Source organism: Muntiacus reevesi, chromosome 13 (assembly GCF_963930625.1).
Source record: "Muntiacus reevesi chromosome 13, mMunRee1.1, whole genome shotgun sequence".
NCBI classification, from domain to species: domain Eukaryota; kingdom Metazoa; phylum Chordata; class Mammalia; order Artiodactyla; family Cervidae; genus Muntiacus; species Muntiacus reevesi.
Window position 1 is genome coordinate 41911564 of NC_089261.1, and position 17936 is coordinate 41929499.

Genomic DNA, 17936 nt, shown 5'->3' on the forward strand with positions numbered 1-17936 from the left:
TAATAATTTTATTCAAAAGTGATTTCTTAAATTGTGTATTCATTTTGTATATAGTGTCAGTGGAACTGCAAACTAACTTTTGCATATCTATTTCCTTAGTCCCTGATGCCTAGTTAGTATGCTTCAGTACACATTTGTCATTTGATATAAGTAGATGCTGAGATATTGATGGGTGTTCTGAAATAATGACTTAAGCATTATTATAAACTAACCTTCTCTCTTTAGGTTTTATTTGATTCTTGAATGTATCTCTTGATAAACTTGGTAGATTTTCCCTCTTATTTCTACCCATCAATAATCCTCACTCTATTGCTTATTTAACAGTTCAAACCAATTCATGCATTTCATTTCCTTTCAGCCTTTGAGATGGGACCATGCATACTAATGACTCCCATGCGCTTGTTGAGAAAGAACTTTGCTGGGGCACAGGCTGCCCACTGCAGTGATGTGATGTCCAGGAAGCCTGCCATCTCTGAGTCACCTCACAGGAGCTGCTCAGAGGAACACAAGGGGAACAAATATCTGGGAATGAAAAGGAGATCTCTCTCTTTGTAGAAAGAGACAGTTTTCTACTAAACATTTTAAAATATTGTGTACATACTACAGTTGTTCTAGAATTAATTTTCATGTCTTTTGTGATGATTCATGTCTCCGATTTTTAGAGGCTTGCTGGACATGGTGCTTTCAGACAATACTTCCTACAACTACAGAACTGTATTCATTAGGGTTTGGAGGGGGGAAAAAGAGGAGTCATTTATGACATTATCAGGTGGTTTTAGTTTAAAGGAACAAGTATTAAATCGTTTCACTATTTAAGTGTCCTGAGGACAGAATAATCTACAACTCATGGTTGGTATCATCCAGAAGTGGTTTTGTTTTACATAGTATTCCTGTATTGTGTTCATCTTCCTTCATCTTCCCCTCACTCCCTCCCTTCCTTCTCTCTTTTTCTTTCATTATTTTCTTTCTTTCTCTCTTCTCCCTTTCGTCTTCCCTTCCTTTCTTCCTTTTAAAAATCACTACAGCTATAAATAATGTTATATAGTACACTTATTTAGTCTCTTGTTTAAAAATAATTAGGGGAATATGTTGCTTTTTTATTTTTCCAAGTTGAACTAAAGTTGGAAGTTTAGTTTGCAAGTTCTTTCTTTTCTTCCAGTATGACTGAGATGTAATTGACATAAAGCACTGTAGAAGATTAAGGTGTACAACATAATAAATTGACTCACATCATAAAATGATTACCATAATAAGTGGTAATGTTTAGTGAGTATGCATCATTTCATATAGGTACAAAGTTAAAGAAGTAGAAAAAAATCTTTTTGTGTGATGAAAATTCTTAGGGTTTACTTTATAAACACCTTTGTTATGTAACATACCAGAGCATTAATTACACTTATCATGTTGTACATTACATTCCTAATACTTATTTATCTTATAACTGGAAATTTGTACCTTTTGACCAATTTCATCCAATTTTCCCCTTCCCGGCTTCCCTGCCTCTGGTAACCACAAATGCATTTTCTTTTTCTATGAGTTTGTTTATTTGTTTTGTAAGTGTAAATGACCTACAGCACTGTTTTGGTTCCTATTATATAGCATAGTGGTTCAATATTTCTATACATCTCAGAATTCTTAACTTTTAAGAAAAGTTCCGAGGTTGCTCAAAGTGCTGTAATAGTGAACCATCATGTCAGACTTGGTGGCCAAACCCAATGCCGTCCTCAACTGAACGGCATTTCTTGAGCATCCAAACCTAGTGTAGGGCATTGCAGGCTCTCACGGGGCTGGCCTGAGAAACTCTGCTCACTCTGCACTTTGCCCCTTTCCCATGTGATAGCATATCAAGGAAACCAAGGAACGAAGGCAGAGAAAGGAGGGGGAGGAACAGCAATGGGTGAAATAATGACAGTTTCACCTGTTCCCCAGCCCTCATTCTCAGAGGTCATCATGAAGAGGACCAGGTGATACCTACACACAGTAGGGCTGCTTTAAAGGAACGGAACTCTGAGTTTAGGGAACATGCATCTTTTATAAAGAACAATCATTAATAATAAGACACTGAGGGAGAAATTATCCTTATTGTTCTGTACTTTTGCTCCGGAGGGAGACACTGTTTTATCCAAAACTGTCCCCTGTACAATCTTGAAAATATCATTCAGAACAAAGACTTTCAGTTCCTTGGCTTGTAAGATGCAGAAAAGCAGGAGAGGCCAATAGAGAGTTGTCTGACAACACTATTTTATCTATATGCCTGTTTACTTTCTGTCTTCTCCAAAGAATATTAAGTTCCATATGTATAGAGATTTTTGTCTGTTTTGTTCATTCGCTCTGCAGTGCCTAGAACAGTGCCTGGCATACAGTAGGTGCTCAATAAGTGTTTGTTGGATGAATTAATGAATGGTTGTAATTGTTTAGTCTATGTCCTATCGATAAGAATGATGAGAAAAAATAACCTTGTTATGTGTATTTCTATTACTGTAGTTCACTGGTGTTTAGATATCACCTTCATGTCATGAGAGTAAATTTCCATTTTAACACTGATCTTTATTTTATTAAAACCACTTGATTTGATAATATACACATTTAAAGGAAAGCCATGGAAAAGGATATTTTAACTGAAACATGCTATAGATTTTATTGTGGTTGGGGGCTTTTGAAACAAAATGCTGTGTGTAGACAAAGATCAGTAATAACAGTGAATACCCAGCATTTTGAGTTATGATGTGCCACGTGGATTTAATTAAAATTTCAGCTGAAATTTTTTACTGTGGGTCTAAGTGTTTAGATTCAATTTTGTTAAGTGTAATACTTGGTTAATGCAACAAATTTTCCATTTGTCCCTTGGGTTGATATAATTCTCCCAATTGTAGAAAAAAATAAGAATATCCATCTCTTTAAACATTCATAGGTTATATTTAGTTGTGCTGCAGTGTCGGGCTGCACTATAGTTTAAGAGTGGGATGGCAGATTAGCTCTGCCACTGAAGACTTTTATAATCTTGAGCAAGTCCCTGAATGTCTGCACTACATTTTGTACTGCACTTGGAAGGTCAGATTAGATATTTTATAATGTTCCAATTCCAGATCTTTTTCAGTTTTGCATACTCACACAACTGTCCTTTATTGTGTTTGTGTTTTCAGGTGATGTCCTCGTTGCTGTAAATGATGTAGAGGTGACCACTGAGAACATAGAGAGAGTTCTGTCTTGCATTCCTGGACCTATGCAGGTGAACATTCTTTTTCTGTGTTTTGTGATGAAATAAGTGTATCTTGTGCTATTTTCCTTTTATAAAATTCTGAAACGAGTCATGTATAATGGGTGAGTTAAACACTAGAATACTTAAAAATTTTTAGCTCTCAACATTTTTAGCTTTTAGAGATAGTTCTAAAAGGAAAGATAAATATCTGTAAGAACAATACTAAAAACATACATAATAACCAACTTGCCATTGTAAGTACCATACATATTAATGAAAATCCAGTTTCTGGAGAAGTCATTTTAAACAGTCATGGAATTTTCTATTCTCTGACTTATTAAAATCATAATTTCTATAAAGTTTTTAAATGTGGCTTTATTTTAAACACTATACTATTTTTTTGATTTTCATATTATCTAGTTTAGCCTTACTCCTGAACTTTTGTTTAGCCACATAATGAATTATTTTTCATTCCTTGTAAGGTGAAAATAAATTTCTTCCATAATAAGTTATTTTGATACGCTAAGCATTGACATTTTGTATTATAGATGACATTTTTAGGTCATTAGATGTATTTTTAAAATGCCATACCTCCTATTCAAGAATGTTCTGCTCTTGTTAGCATGGGGAATTGGCTTTCTCTCTTTCTAGGGGTAGGGAGGATGATATGCTTTAGAAAGGTTAGAGGCTCCATCAGGCAGTGAAAGAAGGAAGAAGTTTTTAGATTGATGGGAATAAAGAACAGAATGCCTGATAAATCAGAATCATACCTGCATCTGATTGAGGTTCTGAGATAACAAGACCCATTACAAAGTTTCTTGTTTTCCAAGAAGTAAAATTTTGTTGTGTTCACTTCCTTCTCAAAATACACACACATGCATGCACACACGTACTTTGAACATACACATGCACACAGATGCTCTGTAAATTAAGCTGTCTTTGGAAGTGCAAAATGAAAGTGCTAGAATAGCTATGATAGCCAGTGACCAGCCAGACCCTAGGAGTGGTTAGACAGATGATGCTGTTTGAAATTTAAAAAAAAATCAGGCAGACACCAGGCATGGAGAAGGAAATAGCAACCCACTCCAGTATTCTTGCCTGGAGAATCCCATGGACAGAGGAGCCTGGAGGGCTACAGTTCATGGGGTCACAAGGAGTCGGACACGACTGAGTGACTAAACACACCAGACATAGTGCTGGAGCAGTGTGCTGGTTTCCCCTTTAGTTGCGAGGTGAGGAGAGGAACAAGGGTGGGCCAGGGTACTAGAGCACCTCCCTGGGCTCAGACAGGAGCTACTTACCAGTCAGTAACAAAAAAATCACAGTATCTTAAAGGCTGAAACAGCGTCGTCCAAGTAAACTGGCTGCATGTGAGCCCCAAATGAGGGCTCCTCCTTTCCTGCCTGTGTCACTTGCAGGTGTCCTGACAGTACTGCCGGAGTTCAACCACCTCTGTTCTGCCTTCAAAAAAAGAATTATGTTTCCAGTGGAGTCACATTATTCTGACATTTAATTAATATACAACATTTGCAAATTTGGCGATGCACAGTTGGCAGAAACAAAGAAATAATGGTTTAAATATTTTGGACCAATTTCACCCACCATTTCCATGTCCTTGTTAAGCATGAAATAGGAGTTGTATATCTGCTGCCTGCCCAATTTGCCCATTACAACTGCGTTAAATATGGTTCTGTGTTTAAACATATATATATATACACACACACACACTGTATATATATTTATATATTTTTTACAACATTATTCTTAAGTGCCAACTCTTATATCTTGTGCCAAAATGAGGAAACAGCAGTCCTCGCTTCGACTGCACATATACTAAAATTGGAACGATGCAGAGAAGATTAGTACGGCCCCTGCACAAGGATGACATGCAAGTTCATGAAGCGTTCCTTATTTTTTTGAATATCCAGTATGGTCAATAAATAAATAAAAATTAAAAAACAAAATGAAGAAACAGCAAAGATGGAAGAAATACTGTTGTGGGTCAGAATGATCATATTGAGAGAGTAAGTTGAACTCCAGCACAGCCTTGCCTTCCTATTGTGATTTCAAGGGGATTTTGCCCGTATACAGCCTGAGAATTGGGAAGGGAACTAGAGTTTGTAGGGTGCCAGAAAGTATGTTGGTGCTTTGCTAATAGCATTCCCTTTGATAATTTCATTTGTTCCCCATAATAATCTGTATTAATCTGATAATCTGTATTCCTGTTTATACATGAGAGAAAAAGACTCTAGGAGAGAATTAATGATTTGTTCAAGATTACAAAATTAATAACTCAAAGAACTGGAGCCAAAACTGACTCCACAGCGTGATGCTCCGATTGCACACACAGCCTGGGTGCGTCTTTGTGTCTGTATCCCCTTGTTCTCGCCACAACTAACTGCAGTGGACTTGTCTCAGAAAAAGCTGTTCTACCTGGTTTGTACCTATGGCATTTAAAATGGTGATTCAAGCAGTAAGAGAAGAGGAATGCTGGTTTATAAAGAATACCTTGAAAAGTGAAAAGTGAAAGTGAAAGTTGCTCAGTCATGTACAACTCTTTGTGATGCCACGGATAGTCCATGGAATTCTCCAGGCCAGAATACTGGAGTGGGTAGCCTTTCCCTTCTCCAGGGAATCTCCAGGCTCCTCAGTCCTTCTCCAGGGATTCTTCAGGCAAAAATACTGGAATGGGTTGCTGTCCTCCTCCAGGGTATCTTCCCAACGCAGGGATTGAACCCAGGTCTCCCACATCGCAGGTAGATTCTTTACCAGCTGAGCCACCAGGGAAGCCCAAAGAATACCTTAGGAGACTTTATTTTAATTTTGGAAATAACCAACAGTAGCATATTAAACTTATACTCTGGGTATAAAAATAGCCTGAAATGCTTCTCATCATCCAGCAGAAGAGGCCCCGGGTGAGAATGTAATGTGGCAGAAAGGTCACTGAGGAGAAGGAGGGCAGATCTCTATTTTAAACCTCGCTCTGAGCAATTTTCGAAAGTCTTCTGGGTTTCACTTTCCTCATCTATAATCAGAGGGCATTTGTGAGAATAAATCTCTGAGCCCTCTTCCAACTCTACCGTTCTGTATTTGAATTTTAAATAAGTTCTGCTTTAAATAGATCCAGAATACCAGCATGAAGTCCAGCAGCAAAGCCTGGACCAGTAGGTGAAGCACAGAGAGACCAAATCATTTAAAGCTAGGTTTTAACATTCTGCAAAATAGCTACCTTGGATTCTTCAAAAATGTTAATGTCATGAAAGAAAAAAAGGCTAGAGAATTGTTTTAGATTAAGATAGACTAATTTAGATTAAGATAGATTAAGATACAACCAAATGCAGCAACCCTTCCTTTACTGATCCTCTAATGCAATTAGGAATAGCTTTATTGGGACATTTGGGGAAATTTGAATATGATCTTTGTTAGAGAAGAGTGTTGTGTGTTATATCACTAAATGTCATAATTATATTTGGTTATGTAGCCTTAGGAGATACGTACTAAGGTACTTAGCAGTGAAGTATTAAAGTAGCTGCAAATAGTTCTCAAGTAGTTACGGCAAAATTATTTTTTTAAATAGACAGAAGGTGAGGATTTAAGAAGAGGTGGGTAAGACAAGGGAGAAAAGAGGGAGGAAACAAGTGTGGCAGAATGTGTTTTAAAACTGCTGAAACTGAGTGAGGGGAATGTATGGGTGATCATCGTATACTTCTTGCAACTTTCTGTAGGTTTACATTTTTTTAAATAAAAAAAATGTTTCAGAAATTCAAAATGACAAGAACGAAGGTGACAGCACTCTTCTAATGATTGGTTTTTGTGATCTTGATCTGTTGCCACATCTCTGTACACTCATTCATTCAACCAGCAGGTAGAACACCATCCCCCCCGCCCTCTGGCTTCATCAGGGAATTTGGGTCCAGACATTGCAATTGACCAGGACTGATTGCGTTAAGTACCAGGCCGTTGCTGGTTTTCCTGAAACTTTGGAGGAATCCAACCCCTTTTCTGGGAGACCAGCCTGCAGAACATTACTTCTTAGGCTTATGAGAGGAGAAAAGTCTTCTTTAAAGAGATGATACTTGAGTAGAATATTTCAACTTTTATTATTTCCTTGTCACACAAAAGTGGTGCTCATATATATCGTGGAAAGATTAGGAAGTAGACAGACACATTTTTTAAAAAGTATTTGTAAATCTTTTTTATTCTCAGAACCCAGAAGTAACTAATTAATGTCAGTATTTTAAAGAAGATGACTGATGTGATCAGACTTGCGTTTAGGAATATATCCCTCTGGATGGAACTGGAGATTGAGAAACCGGGTGATTAGCTTTTTGATAGTCCAGAAGAGAGGGAGTTATGGTCTGGGCAAAGGCCTTGGCTGTGGATATGGAGGAGAAGAAGTAGATGAGAGGTAAAGTATGTGGGAAGTAAAGAGGCCAGTACATTCTGCAGGAGATAACAGAGTCCACGGTGCCTTCCAGGTTTTGCCTTGAGTAGTCCCGTGATATTGCCCCAAAGAGGAGGATCAAAGAGAATTTGCTGAGCCAGGTGGATTCAGTTCCTTCAGACTGTTGACTAAAGACTGTTCAGAGCATCTGCCAGACATAGGAGAAAGGATCAGACACATGGAGAGCAGCGACGATGTTGTGAGAGAGACATGCAGACGTTGAGGCAGAAGTGAGGCTGTAGTTTGGCTGTGCGGTTCCACGTGTGGAGAGGCTGGCATGGCAGCTAATGGGGAAGGAGCGTTGGCTGGTTTGTTTGACAGAGGCCAAAGCAACATGGCATGTTACATGATGTGGATTGGAGAGGATAATTAAAGCAGTCAGGTTTTGGAAGTGGTGAGTTATAGAGTGCATGTCCTTGGACCTGAGAATAAGGTACAGCATCCCCTGAAGGTATCGGGGGTGGAGGGAAGGGAGGAGGAAAAAAAGGATCGGTAAATTGCACAAATAAGAAAACCTTTTGAGGGAGACAGATGATGAAACTTGTCACAGTTTAATGTCCATGGAGGAACAACAGAATACCCTTCCTTTAAGAAGCCTCACATAAACTCAACAGAAAAAAACCCTTTTTATGAGAAGTTTCATATAAACTCAAGACAAAATTTTTCTATAAGAAGGTTGATATAAACTATCTTATATTAGATGTTACTCAATAAAAGTTTTTTTCCTATAAAACATATGATATCCTCAATATTTACATATATCAACCCCTTTTTAAAAATAGCACTTAACTTTTAATTTGGTTATCTGTCTTACCCTTTTATGGTTTTATCAAAGCAACCAGATTCCCTGACATTTATAGCTACTTAGCATGTAAGCTTTTCAAAATGTCTTGCTAACGTGTAATTATCTTTGCATTATGGAGCCAAGTTTACTTACATCAGAAGAATAGTGGCTAAAATAGTCCCTTAAAGAATGTTAACGGATGGTTCTGTGGTGTGTGTATTGTTTGAGTTTTTGTCATAGTGAGGGGAAAACTTGTTTTCAAGTCTGTCATTCTTTATCGAGCTTAGCATACCAGTCTTAAATTTTAGGTTGCTGTAGCTGTCTAAAGTAGAATTCGTACATTTTTATAAATCTACCAGCTAATTTCCTTTTGTCATACCCTATCTTTTGACCTCTCCACCCACGAGAATCTGAGCTGGAGAAGATGCCCCTCCTGTTCACAAGTGCATTTCTTTCTCTGAGCACCTCTCACAGAGAGATGCTCCATCAGACCCAGCCTGCCTCTTGTGACGCCTGCTCCCTGAGGTTGTCCCTCATCCCCTGCTTGCTACAGTCAGATTTCTCACCCTCCATTTCACTCATATGACCAACTCCACCCCAGAGCCCAGTGCTGGGGACAGTCTTCACAACTACCCTCTCTAAGGGTACAAAGTCTGCACTAGAGATTTCCCCAAATTCTAAAGATTTCTCACATTTCCAAGGAACACCACCGAAGACTACCATATGTTTTCTTTTGGATATTCCTAAATCCTTATTCTCAGATAAAAGAACACCCTAAGTACCAAACCATTTTTGCTTCATCAGATCATCATTCAAGGATTTAATATATTTATGCTTCTGCGTGCTCAGTTGCTCAGTCATGTCTGACTCTTTGCAAGCCCGTGGATTGTAGCCCTCCAGATTCCTAAGTCCATTGAATTATCCAGGCAAGAATACTGGAGTGGGTTTCCATTTTCTTCTCCAATATTTATGCTTATTTTTATATTTTTATTTATGTATACATATACTGAGCATTCACACTAGAACAGATGCCACCCTCAGAACATGGTCTTTCAGGCCATATATTGGTTACATATTGCTTGTTTGGATCAAAACCGCACACCAGATACGCTTTTTCACATCTTTCTAAGATCATTTCTGAAACAGTGTCTCTTAAGCTCTTCTTCACCTCATCCTTCTTATCCTTATATTAATTTTTCAGATAAATCTTGAGTGTTCCCATATAGGATCACTAACTTTTTATATTTTTGTTTAGCTTACTTAATATTCCAACACCTCCCCCACCATCCAGTTATACTAGTGTTCTACTAGCCTTTTGGGGTTTTTTGGCTATACAGCATGCAGATCTTAATTCCCCACCCAGGGATTGAACCTGCACACCCCCTGCAGTGGAAGCGTGGAGTCTTAACCACTGGACCACCAGGGAAGTCCCAAGCCTTTTTAGATAGTGTTCTAATACCAAGGGCACATTTTTCAACATCAAGTTTATAGAAAACATTAAAGTTAGTAAGGGTTGGTCTTTTCCATTTGGAATATTAAATGTTTTGTAAAGAAACATGAACATTTGGCCTCAGAAAAATTCCATGAGGAGCTTCTCCCTTCCTACTCTCTCGCCATGACTTGGTTCATCTTAACTCTGAATATATACATATTGATGAATTTAGACTTTATGTCTCTTTTCTACTTGTTAGTAAAATAAATCTGAAACATATTTTAGAAAAGATGTTTATTTAACTAAATTCACTTTAGGTGTATGTGTGTTAGTCACTCAGTCGTGTCTGACTCTTTGAGACCCCATGGACTATAGCCTGCCAGGCTCCTCTGTCCGTGGGACTTTCCAGGCAAGAATACTGGAGTGGATTTCCATTTCCTTCTCCAGGGGATCTTCCCAACCCAGAAATAAAACCCAGTTCTCCCACATTGCAGGCAGATGCTTTACTGTCTGAACCACCTTAGGTAGACAAAGATAACTCAGCGCCCCTGAAATATTAGACAGCTACAGATAAGCAAAATTGAATGCAACCGTAGTCACTCTTTGCCAACCAAAAAAGAAAGATATTTAGATAGTTTTTCTTTTGGAAAGTTTTACTCATCCGGGTAGATTTATTTCACAGTATAATACTAACAATAGATAGGCTTATGCGATTATGAATTTTTTAAATAATATGCTTAATATTTTTATGAAAATAAATAAATATTTAGGACTCATTTTTTAAAATGACAGTGATATATTAGTATTTATCATATATTTAAAGTTGGACTTGAAAATAGTACCTCTTTTAATAAGTTATCAAAAATAGGGATTATTACTGTCTTGATAGTAATTTTTAAATGTTTCCTCTCAAAATGCAACTTACTGCTTATTAACAATTTTATCTGCTTTTAAATATTGACGAAATTTCCTTTTCCCCCCAGTTTATTGAGGTTTGATTGACAAAAATTGTATCTGTTTTAAAAATTGTATCTGTTTAGATTGTACAGTGTGATGATTTAATACACATGTATCATCCAGACTTCTTTATTCTTGATCAAGCATGAATTTATTTTTTTATTTTTAAAATTTAATTTTAAAAAGTCATTGCACTTTAATTTCTAAATTTAAAATTATATAGATTGTTATGATTAGAATGTCCTGACTTATCTGTATTCTGATAAGATTTTAAACATTAGGAATATTTTGTGCCTATGTAACTTGTGATGATGTCCCTGCTACACAAAATTAACTGTGTTTAGTGACGACTTCTTTTAGTTAAAATACACACTGGTGCTTCTTCTAGATAAGCAAGTTATCTTTGGTCAGCTGGCATCTAGACACATATCTCCTTTTTCAAGGAAAGGTAATTGAGAAATGGAAGCTACCTTTCAACAACTGGAAGATGGCCACATTCTGGACTCTTGCCAATCTTATTTGACATCAAGCCATGAAATTAAAACTATCTTGATAAAATAGATACTCTTCTTAGGGCCACAGTTCAAGATCCAACATGTTGATAAGTTTTTGTTCTTGTTAGCCTTTATTTTAAAGGACCACAAAGAATATCTAAGAGAAGAATATTTGAGTATCACCATTTGAACAGAGAGCTAATTCTGGTTGCATGAGGTTGCTTTTAATCCTGAATCTCTTCCTGCTAATTTCCCCAGATGAGTCAATGCTATTAGCATTTGTAATGCAGTGTTACTCTATTACACTATCAGCTCATACTAACTTTTGTTTTCCCATGGCATATCTTGTATTTGTTGTCAATACTTAGAATATAATGTGTGTGTTAGTCGCTCAGTCGTGTCCCACTCTTTGTGACCCCATGGACTGTAGCCCGCCAGGCTCCTCTGTCCATGGGATTCTCCAGGTAAGAACACTGGCGTGGTTTGCCATTTCCTCCTCCAGGGTATCTTCCCGACCCAGGGATGTAACACACATCTTTTATCCTCCTCCATTGGCAGGCAGGTTTTTTACTGCTAGCACCAAACCTGGGAAGTCCCTAAAATACAATGACTAACTCTTGAGAGTCCCTTGGACTGCAAGGAGATCCAACCAGTTCATCCTAAAGGAGATCAGTCCTGGGTGTTCATTGGAAGGACTGATGCTGAAGCTGAAACTCCAGTACTTTGGCCACCTCATGGGAAGAGTTGACTTATTGGAAAAGATCCTGATGCTGGGAGGGATTAGGGGCAGGAGGAGAATGGGACGACAGAGGATGAGATGGCTGGATGGCATCACCGACTCGATGGGCATGAGTTTGAGTAAACTCTGGGAGTTGGTGATGGACAGGGAGGCCTGGCGTGCTGCAATTCATTGGGTCGCAGAGTCGGACACGACTGAGTGACTGAACTGAACTGAACTGAAGTTTAAATTAATGAACTTAGGTGCAGAGATCTATACATTCTTACTCAATAAATGTTTGTAATAATACATACCAGCCATTGTCCTAGGAGCTGCAGATACAAATATAAATAGAATACACAGTTCCTGCCGTCAAGGAGCCCAGACTCTACAGTGATTTTTATGCATACTGGAGTGAATGTGCATGTACAGGGTCTTCTTTGTGAAAACCACCTCTGATTTTCCCTTGTTATAAAATCAATATATTTTAATTTTTTAAAGGTGAAACTGACATTCGAAAATGCATATGCCATGAAAAAGGAAACAACTCAACCAAGACAGAAAAAGGCACAGTCGAACACAAGTGATCTAGTCAAACTTCTCTGGGGAGAAGAGGTAGAAGGTATCCAGCAGAATATTCTAAACACTCCTCACATCATTATGTACCTCACACTACAGCTTGACTCGGACACATCAAAGGAAGAGGTGAGTGTCTTCTCAAAAGTGCAAAGGAAAAAAGTAAGGACAAGGACTTCTTTGTAGACTTCCAAATGCATAGCAAGCTTTCTCAGCCACTCTGTCTTGTGTTTTTGGTATCTCTCTTCCACACAGCAGCCTTCCCATTGACAAGCTCAGTGAACCCGTTTAGAGAGATTACTAAAATATTTGAATTTGTTTCTCCCTATCTTCTTTAAAAATGTCTATTTGAACTGCTTTTTCCATATTTTTTAACCTATACTTGGTTGCTTGTATCATTACTATTCTTGCTGTATATTCTTACTTCTGTTTTCTTGTGATTACTCTAAATATTTTCTCATGATATTTGTCTTAACAGATTCTAAAGTTAAACACTATCTTAACCTGTTTTCAAAATAATTCAAAGCCCTTAGTACACCTTAACTCCTAATTTTCCCCTCTTCACATACATGCTATTATCATCAGTAGTTAAGTACCATCACTTTTTAAAATTCTACAAATTGAGCATAATTATACTACTGGTACTACTATTTATTACTGTATTTTATATATTACAGAATGTATAAATTATGTATCATAAAGTTCATATTTTATGTGTCATATTTCATACAGATGAATCATCTTTAAATTTGCATGTATGTTTACCTTTTTTTAATTCACTATTCTTATATCTCACTTTATTTGATTATTTTTCTTCTTCCTAAAACTTGTACTTTAGGCATCTCTCTTTCACTGAATTCTTTTTGTTGTTATTTATCTGATGCTGCCTTTTTCACCTTTCCTGAGAGGCAGCTTTGTAATTCTTCCTGTAATACTTCCTTTGTTTAAGTCTTCTTGTGTCACCAAGAAGAAGATGAAGTCAACACATGGCATTGGACATGCCAACTAAACAGAAAATTTTTTTCTCTACCCTGTTTGAAGACAGTATTTCTTTGTCTTCTGACTTCCATAGTTGCTATTAATTAAGGACTCTCCATTATTCCTTTTCAAGATCTGTTGTATTATCTGTGTTCAGATTCTTGCTTCTGCTATGTCCAAACTGCTTTTTAACCTCTCCGTGGTATTTATTTGTTTAAACAGTCCCATTTTTATTTTGAGAAATTCCTGAAAAGTTTTTAACTAATTTACATGCAAATCTGCTGGACTATTCCTGATAATCTCTTGTTGCTTGCTTGTCTTGGTGATTCTTTACTTTCTCTAAGCATCTCATACAGACCTTCTCCTGATGGGGACTCTGACTTGTGGTGGCTTACCATGTTATGTTCTTGGGTATCACTGACTAAACTTGCTGCTTGATTTTTATCTTTGGGCGTCCTTTGGTTCTAAATGGGGAATGCCTTCCTGCAAAGAGAATTTGCTTCTTCTGCTTCTCTCACTGACCTAGGGCACTTCAGCCTCCCCCAAAGGTCTGGGTTTAACACGATGGTCCTAGGCTCAACTCACCTACCTAACTATTGGCCCAAAGCTCAGTGTCCTGACCAAAGGCATTGTATGTATCAGCCCTCAAGACAGCCTGCCTCTGTCCTTCTGCCCTCTACTTACCACTCCCAGCTGAGGCCCCAGCTTGCTTTGCAGTGCTGAAGGAAGGGTATGGAGAGGATGTCATTGGAGACCTCTCTAGTTCTTTTATATTGAGCAGTTCAACAAGTATGTTTTGGCCATGAATCTAGTTGTTTTACAGTGCAAGGGTCTCAGAGCACCTAGTGTACCATAATGCTTTGAGCAGAAGTGAAATCAAAAAAGTTTTTACCGGGACTTCCCTGGTTAAGCTTGAACTTCTACTGCAGTGGTGCAGGTTCCATCCCTGGTTGAGGAACTAAGATGCCATGTGCTGCAAGATGCTGCCAAAAAATAAATAATTAAATAATTTTAAAACACACACACACATTAAAGTTTAGACCTAATTTACATTTCTTTCCTTTTGAAATCCTTGCAGTCTATACTGTCCATGACAAGTCCATTTTTATTCAAAGTGTATATTTCCTTGTGTTGCTTTTTCATATGTCCGAATTTAGCCAATAACTGAACTGTAAAGGAAGGAATTTACTTACACATATTTTTATAATTTGCTGTGCTCGAAGAATACATGGAGACCTAGAGGTGATAACTCTAATTTATTGCACATATTACTAGTCCCTTGTATCTTTAGAACAAATGAGAAATTTAGCCATGTATTAAATAAAACACATAGCATATTTCTGAGATGGTAGCACCCTGCATCTTTCAAGGTCGTCTTGGAGTAGGATGGTGCTGAGGCCTTTTGTCATCCTCGCCTTTCTTTCCATGGGAAAGTGTGTCGATGTTTCTCTAATGAGCAGGTTTCAGTCTGTTGACAGCTCTGTATCAACATTGTCATTAGGAGAGGCTTTTTATTCTCGCTGAACAGAGTGGAAGCTGCTGCAAATACATGCTACTAACAAGCGCTTTAAAACGCAGCTAATGAAGTTGGTTCGGAACTGTGGTGCTTTGCCAGGTCTTGAATAGTGAGGCTTTGTGAGCTGGTTGCTGCAGAGGTTGGAGCAAAGACTTTCTCAAATGACCTTTGTATTCTGGTATTACTTATTTTACAATTAAATGTCATAGGGTCATTTTGTTTTCATATGAGTTACATATTTAATAACAACTTGTTTTCTTCAAGTTACAAGATTTGGACTTTTAAAAAAAATAATCAAAGACTATGTGGTTATTTGTTTAAAGTGGTGTTTGGTGTTTGGCTAAATACAGTAAATTTGTTTTCCAGTTAAGGTTCAAATTTATTAAATGGACATAACAGAAGATCTTAATGGGTGTTTGACTTAATTTCTAGAGATAAAGTGTTTTGTGATTACTTTTACACTAGAAATACTACCAGAAGTTCAGGTTATTAAGCAGGCTGTATTTAACCCACATCTTCTATAGCAGTTTGCATATATTAAATCTGCTTGGTAAGTATAAAAAACAGATGTGTCCAGTTTGTTATTATTTATATTTTATCCTAATATGAAAGTTGCTAAGACATGGACTCCAAGCCACATAATTGTTTCTTTTAAAGAGAGATGAAAGCAAAGTGTAGAACACTCTATAGAGAGAGAACCAAAGAAAAGATACAGCATTTTAAAAGTTTGGGTTTCAATCATGGTTATATTAATATTTAAGGGTATTGCCATTGAATATCATAAGTGGAAAGTACTCTGAATTCTCTATGGTTTCTATCTAGAAACTTCTATTTTGCTTGCTTTTAATTTGTTGTAGAGAAAAATAGCATTTTGTTTTAAGTAACAGCAAAAAAGTGAGGTACAGATTGAGCCATCCCTTCATGGAAAAGTACTAACAATGCACACCCTGGTTTTGAAATTTATTTAATTTTATGAAAATATTTGTTTCCTGGGAATATACTCTTCTTGAAAACAGAAAACTATTAAGCATTTTGTGACTAATCCTATGGATTTAGTATTTTCCATAATTTAAAATGTCCCTTTTAAAGGTTGAATTCAGATTAATTTATGACAGGCAAATGCTTTTAAACTGAAACGGAAGATTTTATAGTATCGTTAATACTTCTTTCTTATCTGCATGACTTTAATTTTGTATTCTCACTTTGTAAGTTTAATAACAGCCTTGTGTTTAAATAAAAATTTTATGGTTTTAGCAAAGATGAAGCTTATCTTTTAAAAGTCAGTAATGAAAGTAATTAAATTTAAAGACTCCTTAAAGTTTCATTTAGTGTCTGTGTGCGTATGTAACCATAGGAGACAAGAATATCTATATAATGAAATATAAATGTTAGTATTTAAATTTATTGTAAAGGAGATTAATATTTGAAGCATTGCTGGTAATTGGTTTAACTATTCCAACTAATCAGTATTCTACTCAGCATATATATCATGACCAATTTTGATAGTCTCTAACTTATTTTAAATGTATATATTAAATTCTAGTTAATGTGTTAAAATTCCAGGCATACTTTTCTCCTTATGTTTGCATAAAACTCCCACTGAAGCTGAAAGGAGTCATTTTTGTTTGTTTTTTCCTTAATTCAAAGTCTATACTTGGCATGAAAAAAATTATGGTTGGAAAATTTCAGAGGGATTGACATTGCTGTTTCTTTTAATAGCAGGAAATCCTTTATCATTATCCAGTTTCTGAGGCATCTCAAAAACTCCGGAGTGTGAGAGGGATATTTCTCACACTCTGTGACATGTTGGAAAATGTAACTGGGACACAAGTTACGAGGTAATAATTGACTTTTATTTAGCTTTAATTCTTTTTCTTTCAAGTTCTTTACCTTGGTTCTGACAAAACACCAATGCAGGTATCTGTTATACAAATATGTTTGTATCTATAATGGAAATATTTATATGACAGGTGTGATATCTATGGATAATTTCTTCCTCACATAGGTTGTTTTTACTACTCACCTATTGAAAATTAGATTCTCAGTACAGCTGTAGATCTGGGTGTTTGGGCACACTTTACATAACAAAGTTAGACTAATGACCTGCATTTTAGAGTTTTTTCATAAAAGTGGTCTCTATTAAGCATGGCATTATGATGAATCTTGGCTTTTTCATGATTGTATCTTGATTATTAACTTGCTTGACAATAGCTTTGTGTTTGGTAAGGATGACTGAATACAAATTTTTCATGTAGTTCAAAATGTTTTGTTCTTAAAACAATGATAGAAAAACACACAATACACATACACTTTAGAAAGAGTATCCAGAAGGTGATATCATATTTCCTGACTTTGAAATTTTATAGTTAACTTGTGGAAAGACGGGGTTCAAAGTTTTTGAGGTGTTTTTTTTTCTTTTTTTCATAAAATAGATCTACAGATTATAAACTATTTTTCTTAATTTTTCAACAGTTTGGACTTTACCAAAAAAAAGTTTATCTCAAATTTTATGAGCCCTTCAATACTGATACAATATCAAGTTGGATTTTCTAGGCTTTAACTTTTCTTTTCCCACCTTCTGATTAAAATGACACCTTCAGGATTTTATTTTTTATTGAAGTATATTGTTCGTTTACCATGTGTTAATTTCCCGTGTACAGCACAGTGTACACACACACACACATCCTTTTTAGATTCTTTTTCCTTTGTAATAGGTAATTATAAAGTATTGAGTATAGTTTCCTGTGCTATACAGTAGGTCTTTGTCTAGGATCTTAATAGATAGGATCTGCAAGATAACAGGAAGAATTTTTTGTTTTTCTAAATGAAAGTGATATT

At 36.5% G+C, this 17936-nt stretch overlaps 1 protein-coding gene and 1 non-coding gene across 6 annotated transcripts in view; both read left to right on the forward strand.

Annotated features, from left to right (window-relative positions):
• The window catches only part of INTU (inturned planar cell polarity protein), an 82904-nt gene that overhangs the window by 22113 nt on the left and 42855 nt on the right, over positions 1-17936 (forward strand). For 4 of the 5 annotated variants that reach the window (XM_065904748.1, XM_065904750.1, XM_065904751.1 and 1 more), the window contains exons 3-5: positions 3144-3229; positions 12530-12733; positions 16818-16936. In XM_065904748.1, the coding sequence (XP_065760820.1) occupies positions 3144-3229; positions 12530-12733; positions 16818-16936 (409 nt within the window). The remainder of the gene's footprint in view (positions 1-3143; positions 3230-12529; positions 12734-16817; positions 16937-17936) is intronic. The other variant, XM_065904749.1, reaches the window with a different exon arrangement.
• LOC136146164 (U6 spliceosomal RNA) lies at positions 5009-5115 on the forward strand. The gene has a single exon (XR_010658903.1). It is a non-coding gene; the product is annotated as a U6 spliceosomal RNA (small nuclear RNA).